This window comes from Pygoscelis adeliae, unplaced genomic scaffold, assembly GCF_000699105.1.
Source record: "Pygoscelis adeliae isolate BGI_AS28 unplaced genomic scaffold, ASM69910v1 Scaffold40, whole genome shotgun sequence".
NCBI classification, from domain to species: domain Eukaryota; kingdom Metazoa; phylum Chordata; class Aves; order Sphenisciformes; family Spheniscidae; genus Pygoscelis; species Pygoscelis adeliae.
The window spans coordinates 225,218-242,575 of NW_008823953.1; the positions used below are offsets into that span (position 1 = coordinate 225,218).

The 17,358-nt window shown below is 37.7% G+C and overlaps 1 protein-coding gene across 1 annotated transcript in view; it reads left to right on the forward strand.

The window, feature by feature from the left end:
- The first annotated feature begins 5,150 nt into the window (after nt 1-5,150).
- Nucleotides 5,151-17,358, forward strand: part of POU6F2 (POU class 6 homeobox 2) — a 258,232-nt gene continuing 246,024 nt past the window's right edge. The window contains exon 1 of the mRNA XM_009321448.1: nt 5,151-5,316. Within this exon, the coding sequence (XP_009319723.1) occupies nt 5,151-5,316 (166 nt within the window). The remainder of the gene's footprint in view (nt 5,317-17,358) is intronic.

Here is a 17,358-nt window from a genome sequence, read left to right on the forward strand (position 1 = left end):
GGTTATGATGGTGCTCTGTCTTGATTAAAAATTTTAAGAAGCTGCTGTAGTCATTGGAATAATGTATGAACAGTGTAAATTTTATGTTTATAGGTAGTATAATTGGAGTGTTTGCTCAAACATAGGCATTGTGTATGTCCCAAACAGAAGTCTGTGCAAGATCAGAATCCTAGAGGGGAGGCATGATTTATTTCATATTTTGAAAAAAATCAGAAAATTAATTTCAAGTAGTTCTAAGCAAGAGAAATAAAGTCTGTGCAAAGTAATTTCAAACTAAGAGCAAAATAAAAAGTGAAACAAAGGATCTTACTTTTTCTCCTAATTAATTAAATTCAGACCAACAATGTTTATGGTGCAGAAAGTACAAAATTTAGACTGGTGGCTAAACTAGTGCATGAAGCCTTTATAAAGCCCTATCATCACCCACGTCCTACATTAAGCATAAAAGTAGTTTGTTCTCCCATTTTTAGACTTCTGCCTAGGGCATGTTTCACACAAAAACCATATAGTTTCCTTTAAAAGCTGTCTTTGATTACTAAATAGTTTTGCTTAGCTTAAAGTGCAGAGGCAAAGCTTTTAACACAGTGATAAATGTTCTCCTGTACTTCGTACAGTGCTGCAGTTAAGAAGAAGGTAAAGGTTTTGGCTTTTAAAAGAGGGTGTGTAACCAGAACTGTGATTTGCATTTGCAAATCCACATGATTTTTACGATTAAATTAAGCCCAACAGCTTGTTTAAGTCGTCGGGGAGCGGTAGAGCTGAACAGAGGTGTAGCAGGTATTGCAACTGAATTACAGGAGCTTTAAGCCACCCTTAAGGGAGACACACAGCAGGGAGGACCACTCGCCGCACAAAACTGTCAGTGAGATCTCATAGAAACAGGCAAGTCTGGAAAGACTAGTGTTAGTTGGACAAGAAATAGATGACAAGTTCTATGAGTATCTGCAAGAGATGCGTGTAAAATTTGTCATTATGTGTGTGGTATATACATGTATATTTTGAATAGGGGGATTGTAATTCCTTAGTTCTCACATAACTAGAACTTTGCTCTTATGGTTATAGCGCCATCTGAAATTCTGAACCGTGATATCCCTTTTATGTACCCTTGCTTCTTATTTAAAGCATATAAACCCTTTTTACAAAGTTCATCTTGCTGTTTTTTTATGCATTCTTAGACTTTTCAGTTTTGTATATGAAAAGCTAAAACTTCTGTGTGGCTGTTGGTCAATGGAAGATCCAGTGTTACACTGCAAACTGTAACCTGACCTTTAACACCTTCCCAAAAAGCAAATGGTGAGTGCCAAGCCCACAGACATCCAGGGCAGGGAGGAGAACAGATCCTGATGGGACTATCCGTAGAAGACGCGCACGCAATTCCTTGTCTTGATTCATCCTCTCCAATGCCGTGGGTCCCCTCTGGGCTGGACTTTGCAGGTGGACAGAGGAGACGGAGAAGGCTGCTGTGCCTGCAGATGGCATAGCAACTACTCCAGAGTTTTTTTAGGGAGGCCATTGGGAAATATAGGAACAACCCCTCCGTTCCCCAAGGGATTCTGCAGACTAGGCCATTTGCTGCGCACTGGAATTAGAATTTATTACGCTTTTTGTAAAAATAATAGTTTTTAATCACGCATAATCCACTGCAGAAGAGACACATTTTTAAGTACGGAAAGCAATTGAAGGCCTGGAGACAACCTGAAGTTAAAAAATGTCCATTTTTTAAAAGTATGTCTTTGAAGGAAACAAACCTTCCCTCAACCCATCATTTATGTTATTTATTTAGTCTTCATGTAGACTAGAATTTTAGACAGTATCTAATCCATCTGCTTATAGAGAAAGTTGGCATTCATTCACCACCTGACAGAGAGAGCTACCCTGGAGGTTAACTACAGGTTCTGGTACCGTCTGAGGGAAGGGGCAGCAGTTTATATTATTTCAGTTTTTGTAGTCCTTGGCTCTGTGTTTGCAAAACTGTTTTAAATTCACTGCTAGGAGTCTGCCCAGCCATGCGAGCAACTATGTTGATGCTTACCGTGGTGCAGGTCTCAGTGATATCTTGCAGCAATGAGTTCCACAGGTTTTTACCGCTTACTGTTTGGAAAAGTATCTTTTATTATTATTAGATTTATGACTTTTCCATTTCAGCGGAGTCCCCTTTTCTCCTCAGATGAGGTAGGGTGAATAGTTCCTGATCTACGTTTTCTCCGTGCCATTTATTATTTTGTATACTTTGATCATGCTTGTTCTTATTCACTTTTTTCTGTAAACATTCCCAATCCTTTCAATCTCTTTATCATTCTTACTGCACATCTCTTTCTGATCTATCTTTCTTAGATGGGCTAGCCAGAAATGAACAGAGTACTCCAGATGAGGCCGAATTATTGATGTACATAACAGGTAAAATCTTGGCCCCGTTGAAGTTGCTGGGAATTCACTAACATCTAAGGGCTGAGGTTTCTCCCAGTGCTGTCACATTTCCTACATTATTTTTCCTCCCATTTTTCATATATTCAACTTCAAAATTTGGCAGCTGAGACTTTAATCTAGAATCCTACTGATTCAGCATCTTCCATTAAATTGCTGTTAGTTCTCAGATTAGCAGTGTAACTCTGTGGACAGGATTAGTTCCCTCCCCAAAATACTTTGATGAAAAGGGTCAAATTTTGTCTTGATTCACATTTGTTACGGAACCACTCTTGATGTTAGTTTTGAACAGCTGAAACTGAGGGCAGCAGCCCAGACTTTGAAACAATGCTGTTTGTGTTCACAGTGACCTTTAGCTGCAAAATCTGCTAAAATACATTATTTAGTCTATGAAAGCAAACAAACAAAATTTTTGCCTCGGTAAATGACTGTCCATAATGCAATATGAATATGAGGCAAAACAAGTCAGGTTTTTTTACAGCATCTGCAAAAGAAATCTGTTAACTTCTGTTTCCTCCCCAGAAACATCTAAGAAATGTTCAGATTGTTGCTGGCTAATAAATACGGTAAATGAAATGTTAATAAATCATCAGCAATTTAGCCTGACAATAACATGGATTGACCACATTGATTAAATTGATTATCTTTCATATATTACAATATGTAGACACAAGCCTAATTTATTTTCTGAAGAGTTCAAGGTAGGTATCACTGGTTTAAAAAAAAAAGGGGGGCAAAACAAAACAATGGAGTAATGTTTGTGGTTGCTATCTGCAATAATCTAATGCTGACAGAGAGCAGTATTTTATTTAGTAATTAACAGTGTAAAGGGGAGAGAAGCTGTCATGTTGGTTCTTAAGCTGGGGAATGTGATGAAAGATGATATCTGCGATCTCATCCTTTCCACTTGTTTAGGATTGTCAGGATGAGAAATGTCAGCATTATGAAAGCTCAGCTCTGCTCTTGATATGATAAAACCCTTCAAAAGCCAGTCTTTCTCTCCCTCTCCCCCCTCCTTTCTCCCTCTCCCTCTCGCACTTGCTTTTTTATTTATCCTGTTTTGTTAGATGGCAGAAATATAATTCTTTTCTTTCTTCCTATTATAAGCCACCATTTTTGTTTTATTATATGTTTCACAACCCCTAATGCCCCACTGAAAATTACCTTGTTAAATGACAGTGTTTCAAAGCCATGAATCCTTTCCACCATTCCCTCAGAGGTTTGAAACAGTCAACAGACTGTAAAGAATAAATAATAAAAAAGTATTGATTATTTTGATGACTGTGAGATTCAATTAAGTATTAATTTTGCCCTCCAGTGGACCTATCAAGGTATTCAAAAGGGAGGATTCGGCTCAGCTAAATGCGTGCTGAGTGCTTCAGCCTTAAATAGGGAGAAAATGTGTTTACCTACAGTATTTGAAGAGGAGTGCATTGATGCACAGAGTCCAATATTTAAGTGCTGTGCAAATTAAGCCCTGGTGACAGTGACATTGTTTTCAGCAATATGAGTATTGACTAAAGAAGTGCATTTGATGACAGCTTAAACTATTTGTATTGATTAACATTTTCATAGATTATCATGTGTCATATCAAATTCACTTTTCAGACATGAATACATTAAAAAACCCATAGGCAAACATCGACCAATGTGAGGACGGGACAGAGGGAACATGCTAACCAACCTACTTGCTCGCTGGTCACCTGTTCTCTGCATAAGAACCATTTAGGCATGAACTTTGCAATAAATAGCTGCCAGAGAGCGCAACAAGGTCACTTGTACCTTTCCTTTTTTTAGGTTTTTTTTAAACTCTGGTTTCCATGCTGTCATGATATTATGCCTATTAGTTTGCAAACGGAATAATAGAGTGTGCTTGGAAATAATGCCTGACCCCCAAATGTCCTCAATGAGCAGAAGATAAAACAGATCCAAATCATCGAGAAAAAATTTAAATGTGTGTATATATATATATATGTAATGTTTTACGGGGGATATAATGTCGCAAACACAAGAATAATTGCAAACTGTTTGTGTAAGTATCTTCCCTAATTTTATCTTTTAAAAAATGGTTTATGTGTTTTTTATTTTCAAAAGGAAAATGCGTGTTTGTGTGTGTTTATGGACTTTTGGAGCATAGTATCCCAAAGACAGGAATAGTTAGAAGAAATCTGTATCTCTGTTGAATGAATGTAATGAAATGGCTATTTGCTGCTGTGTATTTTCATAGAAACGCTGGGATGCTAGGAACTGTGTATTTGATTTTGTTAATGCTGTACAGCTGAGGATGCCTCTTTAAATCACTGTGGAGCGCTCACAGGGCGCTCCTCTTCCGTGGCGTTGGAGCATACAGGAATTTCTTTTCTTACTACGTTAAGGACAGGGTGAGGTGTAAAAACATACACACAAAAAAACCCACATGCCACAATTAAAGCTGTGTTGGTTATGCTGCTTTCATAGAAGTTTTTCTCCAAAGCATCCTGAATCTCTCACATGCTAGTTGAGCTTTAATAGGGTGGGGAGTAATGGAAAACTCATTGGATCTGTAATAGCTCTTCACTTGACTGCAGCCAGCAATAACAGCAGGAGCAGCCAGAGATAAGAGAGAGAGAGAGAGTGAGTGTGTGTGTGTGAGAGAGAGAGAGGGAGTGGAAGAGAGAGTATACGCACACCAAAGCTGCCACTTTTTTTTCCCCCTCATTCTTTTTTCCCCCCCATCCTAGGATCCAATGATAGCTGGACAAGTCAGTAAGCCCTTGCTGTCACTGCGGAGTGAAATGAATGCAGAGTTGAGAGGTGAGGACAAGGCAGCTACTTCAGACAACGAGCTGAATGAGCCCCTGCTTGCGCCTGTGGAATCAAATGACAGCGAGGACACTCCCAGCAAGCTCTTCGGTAAGTCTGTCTAGGTATTTCATTTCATTGCTACCATGTTGTCCGGAAGAGCAATCTCCCCCCGTTCTCTTTTTCTTTTTTTTTTTTTTTTTTTTTTTTTTTTTGTTCGCTCAATTTTCCTGTAAGTATGAAGGAGTAGCTTGGAGCGTGCAGGCGTACAGCCCCTCTGCTCCCATTGCAACTGGTTACCAGAATGACAGCGTCAGTCCTGAAAACTTTCGTCAACAACGAAGTTATTTTATGCAAGTTGCAGACATTTTATGTTTTCTTTTGATCCATGGTCTCTAATGTAAAAAAAAAAAAAAAGAGGGGGGGATAATTTTCTTGGAGTAGTTCATTAACATTTATTGCATTAGGTGCTGATGTATCTCATATGCTACCAGCTTTTTCTAAGGCTGGATTAAACTGAAAAGTTATCATTTTATATGGTGAAGATAAAGCTGGCTGAAGAGCTGAAACATTCCCATAGAAAACACTCTGTACTGAGTAAACAAAGGCTACCAAGGGTACTGCACATGGAGCTAATGTTTTTGGAATTTAAATTATAAATGAAATATTTCTCCTAAAGTCTGTGCAAAGAGAAATTACCTTCTGAATTTTTATTTATTTTTAAATAGTCTAAATTGTGCCAGATAAGTGTAACCTTTCACAGTCAAAACAAAAGCAGCAAGAGTGGCACTCCAACACAGACATCTGTCATTCAAACGGATGACACCCTGTAAGCCAACTCAAGCAACTCTGATCTCTAATCAGAGAAGGGAGCAGAGCTGTTGAGGCGCGTGCTTGAGTGATAGATGTTGATAGATGTCTGAACTGGAGCAGCACTATATGGTACATAGTGACATTTTGGGTTTAGAGGGACTGCTCTCCTGAAGGAGTTCCTTTTAATTATTTCCATTTGTGACTTGAGACAAACCTGAATAGAAACGGAGCATTTCCTTATTTTACATGATCCTATAGGTGGAAGTTGAAGGGAAAAAGGTCTTGTTTAAAGGGAATGCAGCTTTAAGGGAGAGAGGGTCAGAGCCCATTTTCTAAGGTTCAAGTTTTGATTTCATAATCTGTAAGGAAATCTGTAGCAGTGTTCAGATTTCAGTATTCCAGCCACAGTAGGAGCTGCAAGATTTTTTTAAACAAAATAATACATGCAATTTTCTTTCAAAATGTTCTTTACCCCTTACTAAAAGATATAGCACAAAATGTTTTACTAACAACTTCACTACAGATATGGGAAAATAATAATAATTAAAAAATCCTAAAATTTAACTTCTGGATCCCAGTAATGACCATTACTGAATATCACATCCATTTTTAAGCAACCTCTGAGTAATCTTTGTTTCCATGGAAAGCATAATTTCCATTAGCAGTTGAATGTTCAAAAAGCATATAATAATTGTTTTAGTCCATTTCATCCAGGAAAGAATTGTAATGTCTAAAATACAGAGGGCTATTAGTTGTCTAGAGTAGTATAAACACCTTCAGCTGTGTTTATGTATTTTATTTGCTCAAATGTTTAGGGTGCATCTATTAAATATAGCAAGGCATATACAAAACAAAAAATGGACTTTTAATTTGAGGGTAGTGAATTGTCTGTTTGTTTTTAGATAAGGCAAGTCTTGTAATAGAAGGCAGGGTATTTTTTGAGCCATTGTCATTTGGATGCTCTACAGTGATAGTGAAATACACGCAGACACTTTGATTAGAGTTGCCGTGTGGGATATAGAAATGATGTGCAACAATATCTTGTCATCTTCTGAACTGCAAATATAATTTATGTCCCTAAAAGCACTAATGAAAAAGCTACAAATTAATATATTGTGCTGTTTCTATCGGTGAGTGTAAGATGTTTGCTAGCCTGATTGCTATACTGCTAAAAAGATGTTCCCAAGTAAACAAAAGTAGGTGAAATAGTTCAACTGCCTCAGTATGAACTTATGTACCATTTATTGAGGTTCTGTTACAATTATGACAGATGCTACAGATCTTTTAGCAGCAGTCCTTGTCCGTTAATTTTAGTAACTTTGAGAACATAAAAGAAAAGACAGTGGGGCTATTTTGATACATCTGAGGACCAAAATGAGCAAATTTAAAATAAAGATGATGAGCCTTTATGTCACGAATGCATCCCTTAAGATAGATTTGCAGTAAACATTTAAAATAGCTAAGTGTTTGTTTTGTTTAAAGCTTTGATACATAAATATGGAGCATTATTCTATAGCTGTTTCTCTTTGTCTAATGTTATGAATAGCATGTTAGGAATGCATACTTTGGGTCTTTCTTTGCAGTCTCTGAAATTAAATTATTTGTGGACTTAATTGACATGTGATGGCATAGAGATTGACTATTTTCTCCTCCAACTTTCTTTCATGTGATCAGAGATAATAATTTTCTTTTTACAATATAACATTTAATACATGCTGTGTGAAAAATTGCCCAAAACCTGTTAAGCAGGAGAGGGAGGAGCGTTTTAGAAACTCATGGGGAGGAGACAGGTCCATAGAGAACAAAGTTTTTGTACCCTGCTGCTTTCGTGTTTTTTGAGAAATCTGTGAAAATCATGTACTGATTTAGTTGGAATGAATGACCAGCATTTGAGTGTCTTGTTGATGTTAGCAATATTTCATGAGTCTTATTTTCATACAGATGAACAGAGTTGAATGATTAGGTGCGAAGAACTTACTTCTTTCTCACCGGACACATTCTGCTTAGCTTCTTTTGATGGATGGGTTTATTTCTGCAAGGACCTGCATTGCTCACCTGTACCTTTTCCTAAAATCCACCTCCTTTTTCTCAAACTTCCTTCTTTTGGTATTTCACTGCATACCATAGAAACAGTGGGTATTCATTTTTTGTTTTGGTAGCAGATAGCACAATCATAAAAATGGCACCTCTTCAACAACAGTCCCTGCTGCAGGTGAGGAAAGGGCAGGAGTGCAATTAATTATACTTATTTTTGACTTAGGAAGATAGGAAGTCAACTTTTGTTTCTCTTAAGTGACAAAGCAGGTGAATGCTGCAGCTCCTTGGGTCTCAGAAATACCAGCACAAGCTGGCATAAGTTTCTGACGATCTGAAATAGCTCCCACCTGAAACTGGTGCACAGGTGTCTGGGAAGATGCACTTTGTCACTGCAGTGCAGTTGTTACCTGTGAGTGATGACAGGAGCAGCTGTGATTAGAGGGGTTGTGCTTGCTTGTTGTTTGTCTGCTTGCTTTCTCTTGGCGGTGGTGGTTGGTGTTTGTTGGTTTTGTTGGTTTGGGGTTTTTTTTTGAAAGAAAAGGCTGTCCTGTAGTCTGGGGGTTTGCATCTGTAATCCTTTGCTTGTGCGTTTATACCAGTAGACTTTTTGCAATCTGTATACCTGCGTGCAAAAGACTTTTGATACTGAAATCATGTAAAACAAGAAGGGAGTAAAAAACATGGTGAAAAATACTTTCTGAAGTGCAAAATATTGGGAAAGGACTCTATCCTGAAATGCATTAGCTCAGAAGTACAGTTTTGAAGTGTGAAGTTAGCACAGCTACCGTGTTTCGCTTACAGAAATCCCAGTTTTGCTGGGCGGTATGAGGTGAAGTTGCTTTGCAAGAGATCTTGTGGTGTATTATTTACTCTTTAAAATATTTGTGAAGCAGTATCTCCTATTTTAATCATATGATGTAATTAAGAAACAGAGAAACTGAGTCTGGCTGTTGACATTCCTGGCGGTGTAATTTTCAGATCAACTTGTCTTACTCTGCAATATGCTTCAAAATAGTAACCCAGACCAAATGCCACAGCTCTTATTAGAGAAAGCTTTTGTTAATGCTAAGTAGTAGCTTCACTTGAATAAACACACTGGGATTTGATCCTAAATTAATTAATCCTAGTTCCCATTTTATACAGTATCTTTAAACAAGTTTACAATAAGTTATGAAGTATTGGTCTGAAAAAATCTTAGTAAGAAAAAAACCCCTTCAATTTAGCTGTGTAATATTATAACTGTTGAGATTCAAAAGTTGGTATAGACACCAGGGATATGTCGTGAATAAAATTCTCTATACAGTAAGAATCCCAGGAAAGAAGTGGCTAGTCCAAGCACCAAAAGCCCCTGTGGACTGAAGCTGGCTTTCCTGGAGTTAGATCCAGTCCTTAATTCATCCTTAATTGAAGGTAATTTGTGACATAATTAGATGATGGTAAAAAGAAAGCTGGGAATGCACTTGCATGTTAAGGTAATTTTACTGTATTATAAAAAGTTGCTCTTTGAGATCAAGCCTGTAGTTCCGTGCATCAAACTTACTGAAATAAATAAAGCTGTAAGTATATAGTGAGTGCAAGACCAAGCCTATAATTGTGGAGCACAAGTGTTTCCTATTTAATAATTGCAGGACAGCAAAAAATTGACTGCAAACGTTTTTTTTGCTGGCAAGGTTTTGTTCCAGTGAAATTAAATCTTGGGTTTCCTGTGCTGGATCCGAAGACTGTGGTTTCATTTGGTTCATGACCAGTTTTTTGCTTTTTTCATGATGCTGTGTATGCTTGAAATACAGAGTGGGGATATGCAAGTTAAATGAATCTGCACACATTTCCATAAACAAGGGTTTATTTTCAAACCCCTGCATTGGCTTTGGGATTTTGTTTTCCTTTCCCATATTGTTGCCCATGTTTCAGAACTGCATGCATCTTTCTATATAAGCATACACGTATATGCTGTAGCGGAACAGGACAGAAGTTGTTTCTAGCTGATTGTGTTTTGCTAGTAGATCCCTTGTATTGCTCTTTAAGGAAACATACATTATCCAATTTTTTTGTTGTTATTTTTTTTCTTTTTTTTTAAATCGGAGTTGCCTTGATTAGAATTTATGGCACTCGAGTCATTTCAGTTACAAAGGATAAAGGACTAAATTGTCTTTTACCTCTTGAGACAGTGGTCTCTGCAGGTCAGAGCAGAGGTCATTGCTAGGTTGCTGTGAGGAAGCTCACATTATCGTCATTAACAGCGTATCTAGCCTGTGGGGGGAAAAAAGGCCTTCAGACTAAGAGCTTTCCTTTCACCAGTGTATTTAAGGATGATTCTCTGTGTTTTAGTTATAGCCTCAAATTTTAAAGGCCTATAAGATCTCTGCCCATCAGGAACACTTTGGTAAGGTTTGGTAATTTCAGTGAAAGAAAGCGATGTGTGTTTGTCGCTTTTGCTGCATTTTAAAGCTCTAGTGAATGTTTTGGTTCTGATAGGGAAGTTCGTGGCCCAAATGGTCTCAATATTAAAATCAGAGCCTTCTTTTAGATGCAGCAAACATTTGAAATATGTTTAATCTGCATATAAAGATTCCTGTCTCTTCACATAATTTTATTCAGTAATTTCCACATTGTGGATGCTTTGTTCTGAGACACTATCGGTTATCCATGCCATCCGTAAGGGCCATAGGACCGATCCTGCTAGTGCTTGAATGTGTGATACTTTTATTAAAGCAAGTAATCTGTGGATTAGGAGCACTATTTCATTACAGAGACTGTGTCAATGAGGAACGTTAATGGGTGGCGTGTTTACAGAACCAGGTCATTATACAGGCTTGTAAATCCATTTTCTAAAATGTAGTGGTGTCTTGCTCAATTAATGAATAAGTCTTCAAAGAAGCTGAAGATCTGGCTATGTGATTGATTGTTATTTCTGAAGGATATATTTGACATGAGCATTTTAAAATAGGTGTTTGCAAACAGTTAGGGACTTGAATAACCACTCTGAATAATGTTATTGTCTGATTCCTTGGCGGAGTTCTTACCGAAGTCAGTGGGGGATGCACTTGTGAATGGGGAGTAAATGCCCATTAAAGCCTAAAAAGATGTTATGACTATTTAAACACAAAACGCGATGCAATGGTAAGATAGAAAATCCATCCTTAGCTCAGCGTTCCTGCTGTGCTTAGGTATTGCAGGTAGCTCAGGCAGTGGTGGTACTGATGCTAGCACGTATATTCCAACTGTGAGGAGACTGGAGTCTTACTCCTTTAACCTTTGATGAAAGCAATATTGGGCTGATGAAGGGCAAATATTGCAGCCCTACTTATAAATTCCCCTGCTTGTATGGAAATAAATCAGTCTCTTATTGCTGTGCCTCAATTGTGACAAAGACAGCTTATTTAAAAAAAGCAAACAAACAACAAAAGCTGTTTTGAGTATGGAGAAAGTTAATTGTGGTTTTTTTAAAGACAATTCTGTTTGTTCTCATGAATTACTAATTACTTCTTTGCTAAATTTTTTTGAGATAAGTGTATGTTATCTGTTTCTTAAATGAGGCTTGAAATCTGATTTTCTGTATTTATATGCAGAATAACTAACATTAGGGAGGGAAGGAAAAAAAGAATGAAATCCTAGTATGTAATTGGTATGACTGAATGACAAATAGTTTATTTTTAATTAGTTAATCTTTCTTCTCCCTGTCTTTGAAGTTATAAAAATAACAACAAACTTGTTTAAAAACAACATAAATGGCTGGCTGTTTCAAAGGAGACTTGCTGGCTACTAGACAGTAAACAGGTAATTTGTGAAAGAACCGTTACTTTCTTTGATTGAGATCCTTGCCGGTTTGTGTTTTGAGATTAATAATAGATCAGACGCTTGCACATTAAAAAGGAAGCAAACGTAGAAAAGAGAAGGAAGGCGAATTGGATGTTTCTGTTTGACTTCACATGGTTAAGCAAGTTCTCCGTGGAAATGTGCGGGTGAGGCAGACGGAGGCAAAGTTAGATTTTCCCAAATGTGCACATGGCACCACTTAACACCTCTCTTGATTTCCTTATGCTAAACAAAGAGATAGCAAGTGCTTATACCAAGCTGGCACCCTGTCAGGGGGCAATCTGTATAAAGTTTCCTGCTGTCAGGTTAATAAATTTTTAAAAAATATCCAAAGGAAGAGGTATCTGTAGGAAGCTCATAGTAACAGTTGCCATTCTCCTGTGGATCATTTTGCTCTTTAATATCCTATGTAGCGCTTGGTTTTCCTTGTTGTGTTGTCTTCCTAGGTTTTGTTCTCTCTGACATTTGTGGGTTCTTCTTTGTTTTAATTCTTTTTCCTTGCTAAGCTGTTTCTTCTGTTGCATCCATCACCTGTGGCCCTTTTTTTGGGGGAGAGATGGTCAGAGGATGGGAAGATCAGCTTTATGGCTTTTTATACTTTGATTTAATTGTGTATTCAGTATATTAATGTTTCTTCCATTAATGGTTTATTTTCTGACTTTTTATATGACTTCCACTACTACTACCATTAGTACTACCAAAATAACATTATTTTGCTAGTTACAAAATCATTTCTGATGAGCTCAGTGGTACAAGTTACATTAAAATGACAAGTAAATGATAAAATTAATGCTGAACAGGGGCAAAAGCAGAATGATAATAAATGTGTCATAATTTGTGGGTTTCAACAGGAATATTATTTTGTCATGGAAATGGTTTGATATTTGTTAGCGTAAAGTCTCATTTTTATCTTTTTCCACCATATAAAAATCAAAATCAATACTAGTGTGAAACAAAGGAAGATTTGTATTGTGACATGTCCTGCTTTATGTTGTGATACTGCTTTGATGCTCTCGGAAGCAGGACTAAGCCCTTTTACTTTGAAAGCAGAGGTCATCTAGAGAAGAACAGTACCGCATCCCGTCTGGCTAAATAAAACCTGCTGTTTTCAGAGGGACTGAAAATTGGGTTCGTTCTCTAGATATTCCATGGATATCTACATATACTAAATCAATGCACAACCCTGCCACTCTAAAACATGTTTGTTTAACACTAAACTACTGCTTGTCTATTCCTAAAAGTAGTTTGGATTTCTGTTTTTATTTTAGACTATGCAAGAAGAGTTGTTGGGAGAGTGGGAGTTTTGTTTTTCTTATCAGATGTCCTTTCTTTTCAGAAAGGTAAACCATCATTTTAATTCCTGAACAGTTTGAAGTTGTCTTAAGGAAAATGTTACGTTTCAGAAAACAGAGCAATCACACCACTTGAAAGTGATTACAAAAGTTAAAAAAAATACACATATAAAAAAAAGTTATCAGCCAGTGTGACTGGAATATGATGTGAATTATTTTAATGCAATTAAAAAAAAAAATCAGAGTCCTAAAACAATTCCAGGTTACTCTGAAGACTTGACTGTTACACCAATAAGAAATAAAGATTTTCCTATATTAAGAACAGTATTCACTAGAGCAATCTATCATTAGATTACTTCTTTCAAAAGTAGCATGGAGTTTATAGAAGCGCATTAATACTAGCTTTTAAAAACATCTTTGTGCTTTTCAGTTCAGATGGTGGTTGTACGGTTTGACCATTAGAGATTCTATTAAGTCATTTTCATTTTCGAGCTCAGTCTCCTATCTGACATAGTCCCGCTTTTTTAAATCTTGTTTTTAAGTTGTTGAATAAAGAATTATTAGCAGTCAGTTGCCTTCCAGCAGAAGATAAAGGAAGTCCTCTCCCAGACCACACCGGACACACAGCCTAGCCTGTTATTCTCATCACAAACACCAAGGCTTGTAAAGCCGAGGGTCAGTAAAAACAACAGTGCCACCTTTCCTTTCTGCCCCTCTCCTTCCTTACATCCAGGTTTGGAGCCGTTCCCCTCACCTGCCCTTTGGTGTGTGCGCACAGCTGGAAGCGTATACAGCTGTGCATGGGCAGATGGTGCTCAGGTCTACTCAAGTGCGTTTTGCCTCCGTGCTGTCGAGGTCTGCTTTAGGTTTCCACGCTTTGTTTGAAGCTTAGCGTTTGGAGGGGTTTGTTCCTTGAAGAGGATGATCTAAAACCTGTGTTTAATCAAGAAGCCAGAATTGCTTTTCAGTAAATATACCTTAAGGCATATTTTAATATATTGTACTATTAAGTATGTGTAATTATTACTTGAGATAGCACAGTATTAACTGGAAAGGAAGAAAGATCATTTGAATTCAGTGTAATCTCTTGAGCAAATACAATATGGGGCAGTTTTTGTATTTTCTTTTGCATACAATTAGGATTTATTCACACGGTGTAGAGATGTCATGTTTGCTCAGCGATTTGAATAAACATGAGGCCAGATTCTGACGGGTCTTAGCTGACCGTCCATCACGTACGCAGGAAGACCATAGATTTCAACAGGGTATTCGTCCTATCAGTACAGTCCGTGGCCTCCACCTCTCTAATGTGGTCACTGCTCTACAGCTTCCTATGTTCTGGAGCTACAACCAGCTAAGCAAACACGCTGACAGGAAGGAGCAACCACTCTATGATTATGCTGCCTTCATACTTAACAAAAGATGACTTATTGAACCAGTCCCAGGGTTACTGTGGGTTTCTGTTAGGCCGTGCAGGTATGCGTACGTATTGCAAAGGCTCTGTGACTCCACCTCTGCTGTTTTGCTGTGAGGAAACAGGCAGTAGCTGTGGCAGGAACAGCATCTGACCTGCTGCAGGGCAGAGACGGTGTGTCGGTGTCGGAATCTATGTAAAGCTTCCATAAAGGTGGAGAAGTTCTTAGGGGATGTTTATGGGACAGGTTGAGCGGATTATCATAATTAGGTATTCAAAAATAATTAAGGACCATAAATGGTAGTTATTACTGAAACAAACACTTGACTAGAAAAACCAGCAGTGATTAAGATGGGGAGGGAAATTAGACAGATATATATGAGCTCAAAGGTGATTGTAAATGTACAGGCTTGATATTTCTCCTCCTTTCTTGTGCTTCCTTGCCTGAAATCATAAATATCTGGGACTGCAAGTCACAAATCTCTCCAAAGGAAAAATGAAATTTACAACTGGAAGAAAGCAGAAAATGAAAATATTTTAAAAATATTTTTTCTACTAATTGAATATACTTTACTGTCATAAGCACAGTAAATTTAATGATAATATCCAGCAAGAAAAGCATCTGCATAAGTCGTTTGAGTTGTTGTGGGTTTTTTCCCTGGTATGAAGAGTGTGAAGGAAACTCTTGTGTGGCTTGTTGCTGGGATTTGATGCATTGCTTTCAGAGTCTCCTTATTTTAACTGCATGGATACAGCACAGTGAACCTTCTCATAACCGTTGCTGACCAAAAAAAAAAAAAAAAATCTTTCAATCAGCTGGTGCTGCTCACTCTCCCCCAGCCCCCACATCTCTTTGCTTTTATGAGGCAATGAATAAAAGAGGGACCAGATGATGCAAAGGTTTACTCAGATGAGATGTCCTAGTCAATGAGCAACTTTGGATTTGCGGGACTCCAGCTTGTGACCCTGGACCTCAAAGGGATTGAGTTTGGGGGCTGAGCCTTTCTCACATCGCCGTTATCTCATTTGTGTAAAATGATGGCTGATGTATTCTGAATAGCACTTTCCGTATTTCAAGCTTGCATGTGGCGGCAGACCCCCGCCTGGTGTAAAGGCTGGTGGGCTTTTGGTGTGTTACAGCACATGGCACGTCCTTCTAGCAGCAGCAGTGGGGCTGTCTGGGGCTGTACTGGAAAGGAGATGGAGGGGTGGAGGGAGGGTTTTGTTTTATGCTCTGTCTGAAAACTCAGGAGCAAAACATTCATGCTTATCAGAAGGAGCAGAATCAGGCCCTTTCTTGCAGCGATTAAAAAAAAAATCTTTAGGCTATGGTCAGGTTTTTGGTTATTTATTTTTAATAACCCATTCTTCTGGTTTTTTTATTCCCTTTTCTGTGGGTTCATGTAACTGCTGTGTTTCAAACGAGGTTAAAACAGTTAAAAAAAAAAAATGGGTTCCCTAAAAGACAGCTTACTGCTGACTGTTTTATTTTGTTTATATCTGATATTTCTTATGGTATTCAGATGGTTGTAATAGACTAGCACAAGAGCAGCATGTCTTGTCATCTGTACTGTATCAATACGTTTTTATAATGATACAATAACCTGAACCCTGTAACAGTTTATGATCCATTTGAGAATTCTTATGGATTCTCAGAGTGACGGAGACCTGAAAAAAGAACTTGACTGCTTTCGCAAAACTGGTGCTGTGACAGGAAAAACTAGTGCGCCTGTGATTTAGTTGCTAAGGAATCATATTGATCTGATTCGTCATTAAACTTTTAAGTTTGGGGGGAAAAAAAAAGTCAAGATGGTTGAAGGTGGAAAAAACAGTGATGTGATTGTGAGGGTCTGCAATACAGGTAAACTGTGCCATACCACTACTGATATTGATTTTTTATGATTAATAAATATGATTTTATGCATTACCCACGTACTGTATCTATAATAGTGCTTTTTTTAGAGCAGAAGAAAATTGCTTCTTGCTCTTTATTTTTCATTGACTATTTTTAGTCAATGATAAATAAAGAACTTTAACAGCAGTCTGAATACAGGAAAGACAGGACTTTAAAACAGAAACATAGCAGTAATGAATAACCACACAGTAAACTACACACACGCAGCCATCTTAACATTTGTAATGGTGCTAATTTCCTACTGCTTTTTAAAATATGCTTCCACATGAGCTCTCAAAAACCATAAAAGCTTGGCATGTAAAGTAAATTGTTTGTCACTTACTGACGACCTGCCATATTTATTGTCAGGAGAAATGGACATTAGTTGGAAAAGCAGTTGTTAAAGGCCAAACAATTTTTAAAGATGGCAAAGATGTGCAAGGGCTTTCCTTTTTCTAACAATGAGCCACCCCTTCAGACATCAAAAGACAAGATAATAAGACACTTCAAGCACAATTCAAGATTATATTCAACATCTAAAGGCTCATCTCTTGTCAGTTTGCATTTACTCTCCCAGGGATGTGGTGCTTCTATCATCATTCTGTCAAGAGGAGTCTGGCAGAAGCTATGAGGGCCCCTCATTTCACACACTTAGTGTTTTTTATCAAATAGCCCACGCTCATTCTGATTCAGCCAAAATGGAGGGATAATTTGAAGAAGGTCATGCACAAGTACAAAAATCTTGTGCTGATTTGTGTGATTAGAAGGCATTAAAATTGCACGTTTATGTTAGTTCTGAGATGTTTTGTCAGTTTATTTAGTAATACACTGTTGAAGCATTAAAAATGTTTCTTAAAGAAAAAAGGAAGTTCGCTTAAAACAACACA